The following is a 21339-nucleotide window of genomic DNA, read 5'->3' as shown; positions in this document are numbered from 1 at the left end:
GCAGGTGGGAAAGGGCAAACTTACCCAGTGCAGTGTGTGCTCTCCCAGTCTGCTGGAGAGGGCTTCATTGCTGGTCCTGGTTCCACCCTCTCTGGACGGATTCTACTTGATCCAGTGGGAAGCTTCACTGGGGGCTGCTGAGTTATTACCGTTTTCATTCTAGCAGCCTGCAATTCCACAGGGACATCATGGGCTGAAGGAGGATGCTTTCCACACCCATGGTCACCTGAGCTGAGCAGCTACCAAGGATGCTTATTGTTCCTCAGGGCTTGGTGATGGCTGCTGCTTGGTGAATGTTTCAACCTGTGCTGACAGGCTGGCTCCCTCACAGCCTGGGAAACACCATAAGCCCCAGAGAGTGGTACCTGCCAAAGGTCTGCAGGCTCTAAGCCTCAAGCTGTGTTACAGAGGCTCTTCATCTGTAGCCTAAGATCCCAACTGCTTTCATTTGATTCCCATTGATGTCAATTGAGAGAGACAGAACAACAACCGAGAGGTGATGGATTCTGCAGTCGGCAGCACCCTGAGCTACCCATACCCACACTCCCTGCCCTTCCATCAGGACAGGAGGAGACAGCAATGCCAGCAGCCAAACAGGAAGCACCTAGAAGGCCAGGATCCTTTGCCAGGACCCTGGCTGCTCCTAGAACTGAGTCTAACAAGTTCACCCCCAAAGTGCTGCATCTTACCTCAGCAGTTCCTTTGAGTACATCAGGGCACCAGGCAGTGCATTGCCTCCACAGCACATCCCAGAGCTTGCTTGCTCCATACACTCCAGCATGGCCTTGCTAATAGGAAGCTTCCTTTTTTAATGTGTTTTTCCCCATTTCTAACCCAACAACTACTTTAGGAGGGCCGGGGCACTGTAAGGCATTGACTGGTATTTCAGGGGCAGATTACTTCCAGCCCACCATAGCTTTTCCTTTCCATCCCATACAAAATGTGACTGTTACCAGCCACAGAAAAATCAATTGACTCTTCTCAGCCTGTTTTGTAACACAGAGAAAACCAGTGAAAATTGGTTTCCCTTTGCTCCTTTGTCAACTTAATATTCTGGTCCTGCTCATCCTGGGCAAGTCTACACTGATGAATTTTGATTAGGTTTCACTGTCTCTTTGGGGAAGACTTTGTCTTCTGGGCTATGTTGTTTTGGCAGGGGATGCTCCTATCACAGTGCTGAGCAAACAACTGCTTTCCCTCTTCTTTTTATCCTTCTACCAGAAAACCTCCTTCCTGTGCTCGACCTCGAGGAAAACTCAGCATTACAAGATAAGATAAGGGGATCTCTGGCTGCTTGACCTCTGCAAAGCAACTGCAGGAAGAGCCTTGTTGCATTCCCTTTCCAAGGGACCCAGCCCAGTCCAGGGAACACTGCATCCCATCCAGAATGCCCAAGGTCATTTGGCACAGGCCAGCATGGGCTTAGCTCATGACTCCTGCTTTAGTTGGGATGCTGCCCTCCCCATCACCACCTACAAACCTTGTCTTGAGGGTGAAATTTGCTTTAACCCTTAGCCCAGTCCCACTTAGGACATGGAGCAGGTAACAGAGAGTGAGCTGGAGCCTTCTTCATCACCTGGAGTGGAGATGAGTAACCACCATGGAGGAATACAGTCCAGAAGAGGGTTAGGTCTTCCAGCATCCTGACTTCTCCTTTCAACAAGCACATGTCACACAGTGAGGTGCCTCTGCCTGAGCTCATCAGGCAGACAGGAGGCAGGAACAGTCAGCAGGAAAAAGAAATCTCAGCAGCTTTCAGCCTGCCAAAGGTGTGTGTCAAACATACAGGTGAGAGGGAGGGAACACAGAAGTGCAAAACTTGGGACACTTTGTTTTGTGTAAAAACTTACATAAGTTTATTGAACTGATCCAAACCAATTACCTATTTGGCCTGAATTCCACTGCTAAGTCTGCGAGCAAACCAAAGGCAAACTGTGGGAGCAGGAAGTATATCCCCTGTGAGAGAAACCAGAGTAAAAAACAAACTGGACTTAAGAGTTCTTCCTTTTTCTTTAAAATTACATATGGATGCATCATTAATAGGGAGCAAGAATAGACCTTCACATTGAAACTACAGCTCAAGTTTCCAGTAACTGCAGAAAAGCAATCACAGAGGCCAAGGCCCGAGATGGCTCAAGCCCTTCGAACGCTGCTCTGGGGAAGGCGTCTCTCTACCGCCTACAGAAGTGCCACATTCAGATGAGGGAGGCACAGCTGCCAGGAATACATATTGCAGCCTCTGGGCTGCTTTCAGCACCTCGTTTGCATTTTCAACTCCGTACACGAACAGAACCTACAGAATCTCATTTACAAGCTCGAACTGCAGCTGACGGAGGCAGAGCCACCGAGTTGCCTTCATCAGGTTACAGACCCAAGGAGGCGAGGGCAAACCAAGAGCCTATCCCCAGAAGCAACGAGCACCATTAGGCTCAGTTCCTTCGAGCCACCATGGGCCACACATTATCTGCCACCGGAATGTGTGCAACTCCCAGTAATGGGGGTTACATATCCCGGTGAGGAAGCAGAGGGCAGTCATCACGCCATGCATATTCATCACATCGCCGGTTAAGCGATCCGCATGAAACATCTGGTCAAAACATGGATAGTCAATAGGAATGTATCCAAAAACACAACAGCACAGCATCTCATCTCAACACAAGGAGCCGTGCGACACTTTGGTATATAGCTTTCACCTAATTCCTTCCGAAGCAGGTGCTTTGCCCACTGCTATGCATGAACTAACATGAACAACAAAACAGTTCTTGACAAAAGTAGCCCTCGGATAGAAGGAAACAAAAGCTAGAGAAGCCTGCAAATCTATTATGTAATACAGATCCAGGGACCTTTTCCTAAAGCAGGTATATGCCAACACCACCAGGTCACAGCCCCTCAGGACATCACACTGATTTAAATCAAGTCTCCTGCTAGCTCAGGACCCTCACAGATTCTTGGCACCCATCCTCAGTCCTAAATCTCCTCTCTTGCTCAGAGGCCTCCCTCTCTCCCACTGACACTGTCCCCTCTTTAGTGGCAACATGGCACACATACAAGACCTTAGCTCAGAAGGCATTAGGAAAGGAAAGCAAGCCGACCTGGGGTATTGTGCCACATCAGCTGCATGCCATTTGGCCCTCCTTTCCGAAGTCAACCATCTGTACACATAAACTGTCCCTGGATTTGGACACGACTCTTTGTCTGTGGGAAGCAAACCAGGATTGTTGGTTTCCTGCCCACAAGTGCTCTGCTAGCCACACAGAATGTGAACTGCTTCTGAACATCATCCACAAACAACCTTCCCCTAAGAAAGCAACAAGGCAGTGGTATCCACACCATGATTTACTGACCTGAACAGACCAGGGGAGCAGGTTTGGGTGCTAGCACCAAATCCCTGTCAGCTCCATGGCACTTGTCACCTTGTATACCTGTAGGTGTTCTCTTTTCCACCTTCCTGTCCCCACCAGGTCCACCATAAATAAAAGCATGATGTACTGACTCTTCCGAGCTGCCACAGTGGCAGCACTGTTCCCTCCACAGACTGGCTAAACTGTGGGTGAACAAACTTCAAAGCACATACTGTCACTTCTTTAACATCCCATTCCACTCTTTAATGGTGTTTACTTCCTTTTCTGAAACCGAGACATTTAATTGTGCTGAGGATGTTGGTCAACAGTTACAGCATCTCATTAATACCAGTTACAATGCCATAAACATACCCATATAGGTAATTACTGCTCTATAGAATTAGGTCAGAGACACTTTTGCATCCTCATCGGTCACTTAGCTCTGACATTGCTGTGACTGAGAGATAACCTACTTAAACTGGAGAGAAATAGGCTTCTAATATTAAACAACCATATCTTCATAAAACTTTGTTTTATAACAAAATATCTTATTAAACACAACTTTTCCTATGCCTATGTATGTATATATCATACAGAAGTGTTGGCTTAAGAGTTCTGCTATAAGGCAGCAAATGTCTTTCACTGCCCACATGGAAAATACATCTTCAGTAAAGCTCTAGCTTATAAAAGCATCATCTTATGTTACACTGCCACCATCTCCCTGCTCTTTTGTCTTATGAGTACCACAGCTCGGCAGGTACGTGCCGCAGCCTCTATGCTACTAATGGTGAGACTTGCTCCATTTCCTATTGCTCATCTCATTGACATTTTTGGGAGGGAGATGAGGCACAAATCAGTAACTTGTCTTAAATCCTCCCATTTTTAATCATTCCTCTGGATGCAGAACTACTCCCCTCTGACTGGTCCCCACATCCCCAACATGAAGACTATGAGATAATACTTGTTCCCTCCCCATCCTACCCCACCCTACAATCTAGGTAAAATATGAAGAGAAATACACAACTCCAAGAATATAAAAGGAGCTCGGTGATATGGACAAAAGCATTATGGGAAAGAAAGTGCACATGGGGAGAAGGGAGCGTTTCAACATTCAGGTCAGAAGTTCACATGTAACTAGAGCCCTCACTGCACAGCTTCAAAAACTGGTATGTAGCTGCTTATGAGTAGGCAATCTAAAAGGTCTTCAACTTGTCAAGGGGACAGAGGAACAAGGGACATAAGAGAGATAAAGGAAGGAGGATCTCATTGCACAAGAAAGGGAATCTGCTCTGCAGTAGAAAATGGAGACTAATTTAAGCAGCAGCCTGCGGTGCCTACGAGGTGCGTGTAGGGGGGAAGCCAACATAGGGAGCGAAAACCTGCTTTACAATAAAGTTGTTTTGTTACTCATCTTCTAGAAACTGATCTGAGCCAACACGTTCTCCTCGTTCAGACCCTTAGCTGGGACCCCGCAGCTAGGAGCCCCTGGGGGAAAGTGCTAGGTTTCATTTCTGGTGCAACAGCAACAAACGCAAACTTCAATTTTCCCCTTCCTCTCTCCCAGGAGAGAAACCAATACTTCATTTTTCCCCCCAAAAAAACCAGGACAGTATGGATATAAAGTGTGCATTTTGAAAATAAATTGTTTCTTTCTAATAAGGGTCTCTTTCTTTCCCCCATTTCGTGCACTCATCTAACCCAAACCAGTGGAATTAAGTGGATGCACTAAGTACCTGAGCTCTGAATCAAGCGGAATACTGTTTTAGACCTTGTCACTGAACTCGAGCGTAACAAAAGGTTGAGACAGCACCTAGCTGCAAACAAATACTTGAGCAAGCTCGAGCCACAGTTGGATAGCTAGGCCATAGGGTGCTCTGGTGGAGCCCACACCCTAACAATTTAGACAAAGAAAACAACAGGTCAAATTCTGCACCGAGCTATCGTCTCCCTTATGGACCCTAGCACCCTTTAGCTTGAACAAGTGACCATTCATGCCAAATCACGAGTATACCGGAGCATCAAAGGAAACATCAAGGTATTGCACACACTGAAACACACGCACTGAAGTCAACTGTCACCTCAAGGTCACCTGCAGTGGATGGCAGGCATGGTTTTCAGATCAGGGCACTTCCTCCGGGCTAAGAAATCACCTGCTAAAGAAACACAACCAAACCTCAACCAACCAACTGAAACAAAAACCTTGCCAAAACTCCTTAATGCATGTGTGTGGGTGTGGGGGGGCATGTGTGTGCACCCGAAAGAGGCTATTTCATTCTGGGCTCCACGTAAATTTTATCTCCATCCCGAATGCCATAGGAATGCAGTGCTCGCGAGCTGTACTTCATCTCCTCGGGACCAAAGGGAGCTTCCTGGTCCAAGTAGAAGAGCAGCATGTTGCTTGTTGACAACTGCACAACAGTTTTTAAGTGCTTCTTCAACTCTGCCACAGTCTGATCCAGACGGATCGACATCTCTTCCACCTTATCCTGGAAGTGAACCTCCACCTTCACACTGCTCTGTGGCCGCAGATCCACCACTGCCAAGGGCTCCAGCTTCCCATACTTTGTGACCAGCTCGTGATACCTGTAAAATTAAACGTGTCCAGAGTTACAGCAGTGCTGCTCATAGTGTTTCACAAGTCAGTTTCTGTTTCACATCATGATTCTACCTCACTTGAGCTGCCACTTGATGCAAGGATGCTATTAGGTTGCAAAGCATAGGAGTACAGTGAGTGGATGACAAGAGGGTGAGCACAGGTCCCAAGGTGTGATTCATGTGAAGCCTGAAACTCTGATGGAGCTAAAACCAGAATCCAGACAGCAACGAGCTGTCCTCATCCTCCATAGCTGGCTCTCCTAAAACATCTTGCAGTTTAACTGGCACTTCAGTCGAGATGGGAAGGATGGATGAGGCTCTTATGAGGTAGCATTCGAATTGCATGGAGCTTCTCTCCATACAAGCCTCCCTTTCTCTAAAACAACAGGGGAATTTTCCCAGCAGAGCCACACACTGCACCATTACTTTCTCCTTGGAGCCACATTCTCCAAGTGTCCCTCACAAGGCCCATCCTCGGGAGCCATCTCCTGCAATGGAAAACCCATCTCACCCTCCCACTCCCTTCAGCAGGTATCACTCCAAGTCTGCATCTCCCTTGCCTGGCTGGGAAAGAGACGAAACGACCACACAAAACACAATGTGACTGAAATGACAAAGACCAAGAACTGCTGGGAAAGGTAACGTTTCAGAGCCCCTCCACTATGCACTGTACAGAAAGCTCTTTTTGTTCCCAATACAAGCCTGAGCTGAATGTGATCGGTGCTGTATCACGGCCCCTGTTGAGAGATGATGGGACCTGGCAGGCTGGGTGACCCTAGGGAGTCCTGCTCAGGACAGGAATGTTCCTGAAGAACAGCAGCCCCTCTGTCTGCAGGGAAATGAGGTAAGGGCCACAACACACTAGGATTTCCCCAGTCTCACAGACAAAATGAGCTCTCACTAAGGCACAGCATCCAAAGGCAGGCTGGTGCCTTGCTCTCACAGTCACCTGCGGAACAATAGGATCAGGCCTATTTCTTTGGAAAAACCATTAGTGCTGAAAGGAGACAGCACACTCCCCGTGTTTTACCCACTGGGCTACTGCCTGCAGTAAGAACAAGTGCTAGCCAGCGTGTCACCAGCAGAGAGGAGGTCTTTGCAGCACTGTTTCCAACACCTCTGGAAGGATGTGGTCAGGAGAGGAATAGAGAGCAAACCTGCCCTTTGCTGCCCTCAGACCATTGTGGGATATCCCTTCAGCTCTCATCATCTCCACATGCTGCAAACATTCTCACGTGCCAACTAGAAGCAATTCGTGCCTGGGGAAACTGCAGTGAACAGGGTTGATGGTAGGAAGAGTATAAAGAGGGGGACAGATTTCAAACCTGCTGAGAGAGAGAAGCACCAGGAGTGGGGTAAGATTACCCCAATGCATGCTGTAAGTATGCAGAGGGTCAAGCAATGCTCTTACATTTTCACATGTTGAGGAAATGCAGAACAAGGTTTGAAGCCTGCTCCTTGTACACTAGCTGCAGCCTGCAAATGAAGTTAGGAGCCTGAATGCCTGGCTTCCCTCAAATCAGTAAGAATGAAGGCACATTGCTCATATGGTTCTTTTGTACCCCGATAATAGGCACCCTGGAGACTTTCATAATCACCCCTTGCAGCCTGGCAGTCACTGGCTGCCAGTGCAGAGGATGCTGAAGAATTGAGCCTGGCTAAAAGTGTCTCTGATACTCTGCAGATAAACAGCAGACCAGACAAGCAGAGGACTCATTAAAAACCCACAGACACAGAGACGTCAATCAAGAAGACAGGCAATATTGGACTGTACACTCAGCACTGCTTTCTAACCCACAACATCCAGAGAGAGAGAGAGAGATTACTCTTTCCATTTCCCCCCTTTGAGCTGCAGCCCATGAAGACATGCAGTGCAAGCAGAGGGGTTTGCTGTGTGCTGTTCACTTATCACATGCTGCACCTCGACAGTCTTGCGGAGGGCTGCTTACACTCGTGAGGTTTCCATGCCCAAGTGTGTCTCCTTCCTCTGCTTGAGGCAGCACTGCAATGCAGATGCCATATCCCAGTAAGAGCACACATGTGTCCTGAGTAGATTCTAATTATGAATCACCTTCAGAGAAACCAAACCAGATTTGGAGGCAAATAAGGGGAAGCTTTAGCAACAAATACACACAGAATCACTCTGCAGAGTGCCAGCTTTCCCTTCCTACAAGGGCTGCTGCACACGGGTCCAGGAACTGAAAACCAGCCCTCGGCACTAGGGACACTCTCAGCCATCTGCAGCCTTGTTAGAAAATAGCTTGTAGTGGCACACAACTCCTCCAGAACAGAACAACCCTCTTTCGTAGCTGCTTAAGTCCCTTGGAAATGCTTCACAGATGAAGGGATTCAGACAAAGAGCCCATTGACCAAGAAAAGGGCAGTAACAGTGTTCAGAGGTTAAGAAATCAAAGGGGGAGGTAATTCTCCTGTATCTTAGTGAAACAGCATAAAGCCAGCATGTTGGTCATACCCAGCTTTTTTGGATGGGTTGAGATACTAGTTATTTCTTACATGAGCTCCTGTCTGGAAACCGACCCCAACTGCATGTGGTACCATGTGCACACAGCCTGTTCCCAAAGTCTACATCCTAACAGTGTCATCAAGCTGTACCCCACTGTATCCCTCTCAACAATATATGGGACCTGAACATACAAAGAACTTGTCACCACAATACCCAGAGACACAAGTCCAGCAGGAAAAGAAGTAGAGTCTGACATCAACTCATTTAGTTGCCCTCTTATGACAAGCCCTGGCAAGCTCAGTAGTGCACACACATTCCACCAGGATCAAAGGACTACTCATACCTTAGTTCCCCTCTCAGTCTGCAGCTGAATACATCATTATTCTCCCCTTCTAGAGCCACAAACACAGAGACACAAAACAGTTTTGGTAGAAATAAAATGACTGTTACAGAAAAGAATCCATTTTGGGAGCAGCACCATGAGCTCACGGTCCCAGCTCGCCTTCCTCTCCCCTGCATCCTCTGCCTCTGCTGCAATTCCTGCCAATATTTCTTCCCATTTTTCTGCTTCAAGGACTTTTAAAATTACAAGCAGGGCTTGTCCTCAGAAAAAGGCACAAGAGGGATCACCAGCTGTCTTGCTTCCCTGACTACATCACTACCCTTCGTCTCTGAACTGACCCCAGGATGCCTTTAACAAATACAGTAATTGCTGGACCTATCAGTATTCACAAAATGCCATGCCCTCATTCCCCATTCCAGCCTTCCCTTGCCCTTACTGTATCGCCAGGGCACATACACAGAGACATTTTACCTAGGAATTAAGCTGGAGGAAACACCAACCAGATTCCATTTGCACCTTTGTCATCTGTACCAGGTCATACATTTGACCTTCTCTACCTCAGTTTATTCCTTCCTCTGTCTGGAAACATATACACACTCTTGTCCTACCCTCTTTCCATAAAGAAAGGGCCCCAAAGCTTTGTTTCCTGTAAAGCACATGAGGGTTTCAGGGCAAAAGGCATGCAAATACAGTAGCTTGATGTTCCATGATCCTTCCTCAGCCCATTAAGAAGCAGTAAGTAGATGCTGGCACAGAGAAGATACCAACTGCACAGCATCTGTCAAAGTTCATTACTTTACCAAGATAAACGGATCATTGGGCATACTTTTTGGCATAGAAAACCCATCAGATTTACGATTTGTGGGCCTGAAAGTGAGGGGACAGCTTCCCATCACCAGTCACATTCCACACACCAGATGGTCAAGAGAATTAGATGCCCCTGCCTGGCACCAGAGAACACGTCTGTACTGGCTTGTGGGGACTCCCAAACACAGGTGGATTATGAAGCTAGCCATGAGAGAGGCCAGGAAGCAATGAAGATCATGAATAGAACAGTCATGTTGTTTAATGGCACTTGACATGGACACTTTCAGACTGAATTTGACTCAGAAGTGATTCTACAAGTCGTCAGACAATATTCTAATATAGCAACATGAACTAAAACAGATTGAGGAAGGCAAGACATGGAACAGCTAGCCTGATATAACACCATCTGTTCTGTCACCTTTCCTTTTGCCTTGCTGCCCTTCTGCCCCTGCTCTCCATTCCATGACAAAGAACACATACCTGAATGGGACTTCCTCCTCTGGGAATTCCATGTAATACCGGATGAAGAATCGCTCAGAGTCCTCTCGCTCCCCATCGGCAACGATGCTTCCATTGAGCTTGATGATAGATGGCAACCTGCATGCAGACATCAAGAAATACAGTCAGCAAGGAGAGAAACCCACAGGGTGACTGACAACACAGTCACTGCCACATTCAAACCAAAGTATTTTCATCTCACATGTGCACTGTGTGCATGGGTATGTATCAGGCTCAAAATTCGATGAAAAGCAGAGAAATTAGACTTAACATTGCCACTACTCCCATTTTCCAACACAACAATAAAGAAACCAAAGGTCACACCTTTCTGCGTGGTGAATTCACACCAAACCCTGTCTCCTAACAGCCTCTTCCTCCAATTACCCACTCCCAGCCATTCATTGCCATGTAACTCTTCTGCAGAGCAGAACAAACAAGGAACAGACCTGGCTATTAGCAGCTTCCTGCGTTCCTCAGTGGTGTAGGACTGCAGCAAAGGGATTCCTAGCAATTTCACTTCCTCGAGCTTGGGAAAAGAATTTAACTTGTCAATGTCTTCCCAGCAATGCAGACCTGCTCAGAGGAAAAGACTTGCTTAAACAAACACAGACAATACATCGTGTATCCAAGATAACAAGACAGAGCCAAAGACTATACATGACAGGCGAGCATCAGATCCTGTTTCTGGGAGAAGTCAGCTTTTTGATCACGATGTACTGCAAAAAGTCTCTTTCATTTGCTGCAAGACAAAGCAGTTTAAATTTGCTCATGATGGGTTGTATGTCTAGAAGGATGATCTCCACGGCTGACTAGGGAGCTCAGTTTTTTATGGACTCTGGCTTCATTGCTGACAACTGACTAGCATCAGTTATGATGGCTGCATCTATAAAGAGATGCTGCCTTAAGTAGTATTAAAGTTATCAAGACTTTGGCCATTCTAGACATCACTAAATAGCTATTAAACAGCTTTACCTCGCACACATGACCACCTTGGGTCCCATTTCCACTCCTGACCCAAGGGTAAAACAGTCCCAGAAGCCATCCAGCCATTTAATGAAAAAGACTTTAACTCAATTTCAGCCCCCTGAAGACCTGACATCTGGGATAACAAAGCAGGCAGAGAGGGTAAAATAAAATAGGATTGAGCAGCAGTACAGCCCTCATTATGTGCTGACATCAACACTTCTCATCTTCTCTTCCCCTTGCTGTGACTGCAGAAACATCTTCTGTGATGCTTTCCTGATGACTGCTCCAAAAGCTTACACTGGCAATGTGAGTTAGGAGACTGGTTTCTCTGAACAACATCCAACAGCTTCACACACACAGTACAGAAAAGGAGAAAAAAACAGAAATATTACTGATTTAAATAAAATCAGGGGTCTCATTAGAGCCTCAGTTCAGAAAAAGGGGCTCTTTGGAGAGCAGGAACAAAACTCCCAAGCATCACGGCAGGCAGGCAGAGTTTCCTTTTCCCATAGCACTCAAAACACATCTGCCAAGGGTTCAACATGCTCCTTGGGATTTGTGTTTGACCTCCAGCTCCCAAAACAGCAAAATGCAATACAGAGTCCAGAGTCCTTTAATACATGGCATCAAGATAGCAAGACTACTTACCACAGGAGCACTCGCTACACGGCAAGACAGTGCTTTCAAGTCCAGCTTAACAGGCTTTTCTTCCTCTAGTTAGCTTTAAGCTTTTATTATAAGGATTCCTTGATACTTACATTGCAGAGCATGTTAATAAATCACCTTCTACCTTGGCTAACACTTAACTATCACTTGCACAGCACATAAAGCTGTAAAGAACAGAAGATTATGATGCATTAAGTACTCCTGCAGAAGAACTTCTGGCATCTCACAAACACATCACAGCCCTCACAAGCTGCCCTGCAGCTCCTGCTCCCCGAGCATGGGGTGCTCTTCCTGATAAGCCAAATGCTTCTTCTCTTTCTGGAGCGTTGGCTGAAAATTCTCTGGGGCTGAAATGTAAAAGCAGCCTCAAGCATAACTTGTGAGCTTCTAATAACTGAGCACACATGACAGACAGCTTTTGCTGGTGAATGTTCAGCCCTCACATGCCACATACCTACACATACGCTCATTTTCACTCGGAGTAAAGGAGGGATTAAAGGCAAAGGGGATACTTTCATCCTCTCCACAGCCAGACATTTATCCTTCTCCATCCAGGAGCATCTGAGGTGGGGACAGGAAACAGGGGAAACTACTAATGTAAAAAACCTGTGGCAGCTCCTTTTGAGTGGCTGCAGGTGCATGCTCCTCTGACTCATCCTTTAGATAATGACTAACCTCAAAAAGCAGCAGGTGAAGCCCACAGAGATGGGCAAGTTGATTTCTTGCCTGTTTTCCTCCCCTAATGCTACCTTCTTCAGGTCAGGACACTTGAGTACATCTGCTTGCATAGCCCTGAATTAGTGCCATTAGAAAACTGGACATGCTAGGTCCATTGGGACTACATTTATCAACAGCTTTTCGATTCTGCAAGAGAAGCCAGGAGAGACTGCTCAAAGGTCACTGGGCATTTTCAGCTCTGCTACAGCAACAGAACTATCCTGATGGTTTAGACTCTTGCTCAGCACTTCTGCCTTCACCTGCCCTTTCTCCTGCATTGCAGGGAGCAATGATGACTGCAGGCTACTTAGTGCTAAGGCAGGCTGAGAAGCAAGCACCTCAAGGCTGAAGTTTCAAAGAGCACAAAGCAAGTGTGGTTTTTCACCTTCTCAGGAGGAGAGACTCGATCAGCTGCTGGACTTATGCAGAGAACAAAAAGCATACTGCTTCCAGGCTCTCACCTGACTTGTGCAAATTGATGGATCTCAGGTTGGGGAACAGCCTTGCTAGGGAATCCTCTGACTCTTCAATGGTTGTGAGGTTGTTGTTAGCCAGGATAAGCGTGTCCAGTGATGGAAACATAATTCCCAGTTTTCGAATTTCAGTCCAGTCTTGAAGATTGTTATCAGTTATGTGGAGTAATTTGAGAGACTGACAGCAAACTGGAGAACAAGACACTGTTTCATAGTCATTAAGGCACAGAAAGAGCTCCTCCAAGCTGCACAGGGGAAGAAAGATCAGATCACCATCTCAGCATACATTGAGATCTCAGGTACAGGGACATGCACATGCGCTTTTAACATGACTTTCTACAATAGCTCTTATGGGATTTGAGAAGTTGGTATACAGAAGAGCTTTGAGCACTCTGAATGGAGCATTTCAACTCCATCTCTGCTTCCATTTGTAAGCTTCCTCCACAGATGAAAAACACCTCCAAGTGTTCCCCTAGCCACCCAGTATTAATCATGTAACAGATTGCTCTGGGTGGTGTCCCACATTTGTGCCCAACAAGCCACCAACCCAGCCCCAGTGGTGGTTGATAACTGTTTTCAATGCTCACAACTTAAAAAGGTGTCTTTACCCAACACTGATGATGCCTTTTTCCTTACATCACTGGTTTTGCCAAATATCCCCATTAAAGAATAAACAGGTTCCATTAAGTTTTCAGCCAACTAAACTAGCTCTTCTAATCCCAGGGAAGTGAGCATTGGCCATGCAGGTTATACCACTGTCATCATCTCTGCTCACAAAGCCATACAAAGAGGGATTCGTTATCAATCAAAGCCACTGAGGGCATCTGCAGAAGCAGAATGCCTTTGCCAAGGTGGACTGTGGCCAAGCCACAGAAATCAACACTTTTGCCCAGAAAAGCATGAGGAAATATTACTTGACAAGTGGCCAGACCCTCAGACTTGCATCTCATTCAAAAGCTATTAGTACAGGTATGCATTGCACCATTCATTCTGCAATGACTCAGAGGAAAGCATGTCACTCCTACATTGCTGGGGTCATTATCCATCCCTGCTATGCAGATTTGGATGAGAAGCCCAAGGCTTTGCAACACCACTGATGTTCTTTTAAGACAATGTAAAGTATTTACCTGCCCAGTTCCCATCTCATCCCTCACCATGTGATTTGACCTGTGTGCAGCAAGCACCCCCCTTTCTATGCCCCACTCGCCATGCTTACTCTGGTAATTCCTGCAGGATTGTGTGGACTGTCTCCCAGGAAGCTTTGCTGTTGTTGAGCACAAGTTTGCGAACCCCAGCAAAAGAGCCAGCACACCTTCGCTCTAAAACGGACAAACTCAGAGGGTTGGAACTCAGGTTCAGAAACTCCAAGTGGGGAACGTTGGACACAATTTTACTGACCTAAGTGGGAAGGGAAAAAGAGAGAGAAAGAAAAGTGTATCAGGCAGTGATCTAACCTCATGCAATAACATCCTATCTCCTAAAAGGGGGGCCTTCGGAATCACCACAAGCCAAAGAAATCATACTGGGGGGGGGAAATAAGCCTTCTGGATAACTACCACCTGTAAATCATACTCCAGCTATTCACTGATCTAGATCGATTGGTTAATTGCTCATTCACCTCAACAGTTCATTTAATTACACTCTCCAAGCAGCTTGATAAGAGAAAGCCGGTCTCTTGTGAGAGGTCATAAAATCCACCTCAACACCAAGAGTAAGCAGTGGTGTGGTACACGAGCCAGCATACTGTATCCATCTTTTAGCAGGAAGGGAATGGGCACATCTCTTGGGTTTATGGCCAACACTGATCGCTTGCTCAGCTTTATGCTGTGTCCCACTAGCCACAGACCTCACAATTTTGCCCAACTTAAAAGCCAGAAGCTCACTGCACACATACAGGGAATTTCTTACTCAATTCCATTACTCTGAAAACAGCAACTTTCTTACATTCAATCCCAATGTTGGATGGGAAGGGATGGGGCAGACCATGACATACACAGGGCCCAGCTGCCAGCAAAGGGCAGTTGTCTCATGCAGCAGCTGAAATCAAGTGTTGAAGGCATGATGCTGGAGACAGTCTCCCTCAGAATAAGACAAGGCAGGAAACACAATCCCAGTTCATAGCAGATATACCCTCAGTACAAAACCATCTTCCCTGGCTCTAATCTCAACAGACAAGCCTCACATTTCCCTCCTACTCGCTGAGGTAACACCTTCTAGGCTAACATGGAAATAACAGGAACAGGGAAACCCATCCCGATTCTGGTTTTGTGACCCCCATGCCAGAGCTGGGACATTTCTGCAAACACTGACTTAACAACCTTTTTAATGGAGTTTGATGCAACAGAAACACATAAACATGTTTATGTTGCAGATCCTGTTCTTTTACATATATTTCCAACAATAAACACTAACATAAAAGCAGAGCATCAGCCAGTGAGGAAATGTTAACAACTGAACACATTGCAATTGGTTTACTCATATTACACTGCATTTAGCTAGTATAAATGCACCCAAGCACTTCAGAGGATTTTACAATAGCATTTAGCATTAATCCATGAGTCCTCAGAAATATCCTTTGAGGTAAAAGTTATTAAACCTGTTTTGCAGATAGGGATACAAAAGAGGAGAGAGAATAAATACACAATTGGTAGCAAAGCTGGAACTCAGCTGCCATTACTTGGACCTCCTCAGTTCTTGCTCTGTTAAAAACTGCCCTATTCATTAACCTCTTAATGTTAGAAATGACAATTCAAGTGCTTTGGAGGATAAATATATATGTGTGTATATATATATATATATATATATATCTGTCATGCCCAGGCCAAGATTGTAAGTCATGAGGTAAATGGATTGAAGTGCCCAAATGGATTAAATATTCATCACGTGTATTGCTCAGTTGTTGTCACAGTAAATAAGCAGCAGCTTCAAAGCTGAGAAAGAAGCCACAAAAAATGGAAATCTCTCTCATTTAAATGAATAAAGCACTCTTCTAACCTGCAATGCGTTTGCAGTCATGGCAATAGCCATCAAAGTTACTCAGAAAGATGCACATGTAATCATTTTACCTCATGCCAGTCTTCCAGTTTATTGTCAGAAAGATCAAGCTCAGACACATGAGCACAGAAGGCAGCAATTTCATTCTCATCCCCTGCACAGGTTATGCCACAGCTGTTCAGTACCAGCACGCTCGGAAGGTTGAGCCGATCTGAAACACGGGAAAAGATGCCCTCTGGTCACCACTGCATTGCTTACTTACAGAAGGCAAAGCACAAACATGACATTGAGCAACAGAAAAACTCTACCAGTAATTCCATAATTTACACACATTTAGAGATCTTGGGATAAACATGGATTTTATAACAAGTGACCAACAACAATCAAGAAGTCTTCTTTTGTATAAACATGAAATACCACTCGGTATCAGTGCTCTTCAGTTACCACAGGTATTTCTGTTCACACAGCAGCAAGGATGGGCCAGTCTTTCATAGTTTGCAGTATGTCTCATATCAGTTCTTGCCAGAACTTCTGCTCTTCCCCAGGCATCTGCTGCTACAGATAGGATGCAGGACTAGGTGGACTGTTAGTTGCACAGTCAGACTCCTTTATGCTCTGGTACTTAGCCCACTTGTGGTTACTAACAGCAACCTCATTCGGTAAGGCGAAACCATGACAAAGCTGAAATCCATACATTTGTAACAGGAAACCATTTCAACACAAGAAATGCACATTTAGGCAAGGCAAGCCATCAGCCTTACACTCTTCTGCATACAGTAGAGCTCTCCCAGCTCTGTGGAGTATCTAAATCTAACAGCAAGCTTTTTCCTAAAAAGATGGCCCTTTTTCTCTCTCCTTAACACTCGATAGCTACACAACTAGAGAGCAATTCTAGCAGCAGACAATTATCTGGCGTGATCAGAGTTGACAAGTTTCCTGCAAACTTGTTTATTAGCATCCGGCTTCTTTAAACGGTAGTGTTGTACTTGGGAATTAGTTCTAAGTCACATCTCAGTCACATTTTAGACTTAAAAACATGCCCTTTTCCCAGCACCTAAATAGCTCATTTAAGTGGGTGCTCACACACCAGAAAGAGGGCACTGACTGAATAGCCCATCAGGCCCATTTCCTGTTCATGTTAATTCTGAGCAACACACTGTTCAGTTTATCCTCAACTGAACTCAGGCCCTGTTTTTCTCCTCTGTCACACTCAGTAACTGTGAACTTCATCCAGCTGACTTCCATGGCTCTTTTCCCCTTTGGGGCTGGTTATGATACAAATTGACCTGACGGGATTTAAACTACACTTACCAATCAAGATGGGTAAGAGGTTACACAAAGAAGAAGCAGTTCCACTAGCATGTGGCACCGACCTCAAACTCAGATCAAGTGTTATGTATTTGTTAAGCCATCATGCCCACACTTGCAGCCAATAATGAAAGAGCTGGTACTAGTAGTCTGAAGAAAATTAACTCCAGGGACTGCTGAACCCTCAAAAGTCAGCCTGTATAAGGCCTTATTTCTATCTTTCATTGACATATTCTGACTCTGTTATGCTGTAAGGAAACTTGCTTTTTACAGCAGCTGGTTCAGCCCCTAGATCAGCTTTCTGTCTTTGTTAGATTGCAGTCTCTCAGCTCTTCACTAAGGAACACATTATAGTACATCATGATGTTTCTTTTTCTGGTTAATTCAGGACAATTCTTTCAACATAAGAATGGCCAAGAAACTGATCCCACCCAGAACCCCATTTGCTCAGCAAGACCAGAAGCCTGGTTTACCTACCTTTCATAGGTGAACCCTGTGGAGTTGCTGGGACATGAACCCCCATACCAGGTCCACGACGATACGGGAAGTTCTCAGGGCTGTATTTCTCACAAAGAACTTGCATGAAACTCCTTCCACTGGGCTGGTCCATGCTCCCTTCTTGGACTTCTGGTTAGCACTGAAAAAACAGAGCAGATAACCAGTGAGGAACCAATAACCATCTCCAGCAGTGGTCCTTGAGAACACAGATCACAAATTGACTCGATGGGTTACGAGTTCTACTTCTGAACTACAGATCAGTCTAATAGGTCCTATTTCCAACTCAAAATTACAGTAAAACATTACCTGAAAAGAAACCAAAACCAAGCGCAGAGTCCAAGCTACACAAATGGGCTTTCAACCATATCACAACAGGCCAAGTATGAGACCTCCTTGTCCCACATGTTCTTACAGGACAATTGCCAATGTGCCCCAGGCTGCAAAACATGATTTCTGTACCTGCCAAGAGGACTGTGTGATACTCACAGATATCTTCAAGCACATTTCCAGGGCAGCAAGAAGCTGTTTATGAGTAAAAGATTGTTCAAACAAGTGTTTTCACCCTTTTCTTTAACTCAGGACTTTCCGTCAGGATCAGCTTTTTGGAAAGGGAAAAAAAGAAAAGCAAAAAGGATCCACATCTCTGTAACTGTTCATAAAGAAACACTCTGCAAAGCAGGTTATGGTTTGCATTTGTAGTATCAGGGCAATGGGGTAAAGAGCTTGGAGCCTAACACTCTCTGATAGCAAGACTTCCATCAGCTAGCTCCCTGGGTGTCATGGAACTACTTGAGTTTGATGGTAAGCTTACTCAGGGCTCTCACCTTCCCGGACAGCAGTGGCCCATTCAAAGCAAGCTTTGGCCTCATAAGAAGCATCATCATTTCTTCCCTGACACTGGCAATGAACTACAGGTCTCCCATCCCTCTTGCAAACCTGTTCTTCTAATTAGAGCACAATTGCTGTGTCACGAAACACTCTCGAGCACATATGAGCACATCATTTGGCCAGTCCAAAAAGCCAGTTTTGCCAATTTAATTTTGCAGCTGCTTAATGTATCTGGAAGATAAATATGCCCTTCATATCTGTGCCTGTCACAGAACAGCACAGGAAAAAGGACTCACCACACTGCAAGCTGCCTAGAAAGATACTGAGTGTCAGCTGGAAGTATATTTGGCACAAAGATACTGTGATGGTCGGCATTCTGCGGTACCCTAGGTGCAACTAAGCTTATCTGTCCTACTTTCCTGCATATAGGCTGACCTTGACATTGTAGAGTTGTCTGGATAATAAAGGAATTTAGCTTGATACATGCACCAGGGGATCCACATTACTCCCAGGTTCCACACAGATTGTGTAGTCTGAAGCAGTGCCTGCTACCAGCCATGGACACAGAGCAGAGATCCACATCCACAGGTTCTAACACAAGGCATGGATTCAGGCAGATTTCCTACAAGGTACCATTAGTCATGGAGCAGCATTTTTACTAAGAACTGCATCATTACATTTCCAGTACAGTAGCAAAACCCAGCTCACAAAGATACATACATTATGCACATAAACCTGCACCTGCAGGTGGAAATCCTTACTTCTGAGGTCCTGCTGGGGCCACATGCATGTTGAAAGTGATGTTGCTAACTGACACTGCATTAAAGTTTCTGCCTGCTGCCATAGACTTCCTTTTGCTATATTACAGGAAAGGAGAGATAGGAAATCCTGAGCAGAAGTGAGGTTCAGGTTCCCTTTGCTGAGAATCAGCTGCTTAACAGACTATTTCTTCATAAACAGACTAAGACACTTCTATCACAAAGGACTTCACTATAATAGGAAGCAAGCTGACTGAAGCCTGTTGTAATTGTTATATTATACAACAAATTTACATGTCACAAATAGGGACTTAAAGGATTGGTCTTACTTAAAATACCCGAACAAAGCAAACACACCTTTTGCAGCCCTCAACAACTTGGCTGATGCATATCTCAAACTGAACTTCCTGTCACTAGATTATCTAGAATCAAAAAAGAAATCAAAGTTTGCATTAGGAACAAGGCATTTAGTTTTCTGCTACTCCATTCTGCATGCTACAGGAGCAGTTTGCATTGACAGCCAAGGCTTTAGGCTGAAAGGCCTCATTCCAGAAGTGGGTCTGGAGCTCAGTGCTGTAGGACACACCAATACTGCTCCCTCAACGCACACTCAGACATCCTGGTCTGGAAATTCTGGAACTCCCCCATGTGTAAAGCTGTCTGTCCTTCACCTTGCCTTTTTATCAGCTCCATAGCCCTTTATCTGCTGAGCAAACATCAGCTGGAATCCCAGATGAGAAAGTCACCTTAACATCACAGAAGAAGCGAACAGCTACACTATGAGAGCAACCCAGAACCCAGAGGAAACATCCCTAATGCCATTTACATTCAACAACTTTGAGTCACAAACATTTCCTTTCTCAAGCTATACTTTTGCATGCCAAGGCCATTGCCAGATGGATGTCAGGGAGTGGGCTGCCACCTTTCCCACTTCCCTTCTCCTCCCGTTCCCTATTCACTATAATCATCTGTCATACACGTGGCTCCTCTGAATCTCTACAATTGCTCGAGAGCAAGGACTAACAACATGCAAAGCAAGGATGACACATTTCAAGTGCACGTTGTCTGCACAAGGGCAGGGTGGTTTGCAGGGTGCCCATTTCCGAGTGCTTTAATGCCAACGGCACAAGGCACAGCTCATGGCCTGAAATGACTCTGGGGTTTCTGAATGACAAATGTACATTGCAGAAGATGCACTCAAGTCTCTGGAAGGTGTCAATGAGTTGTCTTTGTTGTCTATGTTTAAATGCTCTGCCGGAAGGCTGTGGCTCCAGTGACATAGAGCATGGCATGTGTCTACAAAGAGCACGAGCCTGACTTAAGATCCAAGGCAGTGAAGTGACAAGAGAACACCAGAAATGACATGATAAACGTTTCTATCCCCATGCAATAAGCCTATGAGGAGAACAAGAAACCCTCCAGGAGAATGACATCCCTAATGCCATTCTAACGAACCCCAGCACCACTCAAATGCCTGCAGAGCAGGTCCTAACCAGCCACACAGCGAACACACTTTGACATGTCTGTACACATGGAAAGCAAAGCGTAAGGAATAGATGCGACAGAACAAACATCTGTCTGTAGAAGCTGCTGTGTCCTTCTCCTAAGACACGATTCAGGGTTATTCTATACGAATTGATCTTGACAGAGATGAACAGCACCAGGGCAGACACTGACCCCAGGCACACAGCACCCTGCCTGACAGGATGCTACCAGCACTCCCCGTGGGGGCTGCTGCACCTCACAATCATGCAGCCTCCTGCCGGCCCCTGCCTGTGCTGTGGGGCCTCACGGTGCGGGGCAGCCCCGAACGCCCGAGAGCCCCTGGGCCGGCCCGGCCGCCTCGAACACTGACGTTAAAGTGCCCCGACCCCCGTCGGACGGCCCGGGCAGGCCGGACCCCGGTGTCCGCCGGTGGCAGCGGCCCCCCCCGCTGCGGCAGGGCCGTAGGAGCCCGGTGATACCGGTGACACCGGTGACAGCTCCGGTTCCCCCCCCCAGCACCCCCGGCCCCGCTCACCCAGGCCCGGCGGCCGCGTCCCGCATCGACCCGGAAGCAGCTCGGCGGCAGCCAAACATCACG

At 46.1% G+C, this 21339-nt stretch overlaps 1 protein-coding gene across 2 annotated transcripts; it reads right to left on the bottom strand.

Annotated features, from left to right (window-relative positions):
* Positions 1–1834: 1834 nt before the first annotated feature.
* Positions 1835–21339, bottom strand: TBCEL (tubulin folding cofactor E like). Of its 2 annotated transcripts, XR_004550326.1 has the most exons (9): positions 21277–21339; positions 17650–17809; positions 15936–16075; positions 14087–14268; positions 12859–13115; positions 10495–10621; positions 10031–10147; positions 3345–5924; positions 1835–1956 (listed from the first exon to the last, which is right to left on the bottom strand). XR_004550326.1 is itself a non-coding variant. In XM_034069655.1 (8 exons), exons 2-8 carry the CDS (start codon positions 17780–17782, stop codon positions 5606–5608), a joined length of 1275 nt encoding a protein of 424 aa, XP_033925546.1. In that variant the 5' UTR covers positions 17783–17809; positions 21277–21339; the 3' UTR covers positions 1835–5605. The 2 variants fall into 2 exon arrangements, 1 of the variants encoding a protein (XP_033925546.1); XM_034069655.1 differs by having other exon boundaries at positions 1835–5924.

Source organism: Melopsittacus undulatus, chromosome 15 (assembly GCF_012275295.1).
Source record: "Melopsittacus undulatus isolate bMelUnd1 chromosome 15, bMelUnd1.mat.Z, whole genome shotgun sequence".
NCBI classification, from domain to species: domain Eukaryota; kingdom Metazoa; phylum Chordata; class Aves; order Psittaciformes; family Psittaculidae; genus Melopsittacus; species Melopsittacus undulatus.
This window is presented reverse-complemented; position numbering and strand designations above follow the sequence as displayed.

Excerpts from the sequence above, each read along its gene's own strand:
- TBCEL (XM_034069655.1), bottom strand. The coding sequence starts at position 17,782 with ATGGACCAGCCCAGTGGAAGGAGTTTCATGCAAGTTCTTTGTGAGAAA. Across the intron at positions 13,116-14,086 it reads ATCCTGCAGGAATTACCAGA|CTTGGAGGAGCTCTTTCTGT; the intron begins GTAAGCATGGCG and ends TCCCCTGTGCAG. Across the intron at positions 5,925-10,030 it reads GAGGAGGAAGTCCCATTCAG|GTATCACGAGCTGGTCACAA; the intron begins GTATGTGTTCTT and ends TTAATTTTACAG.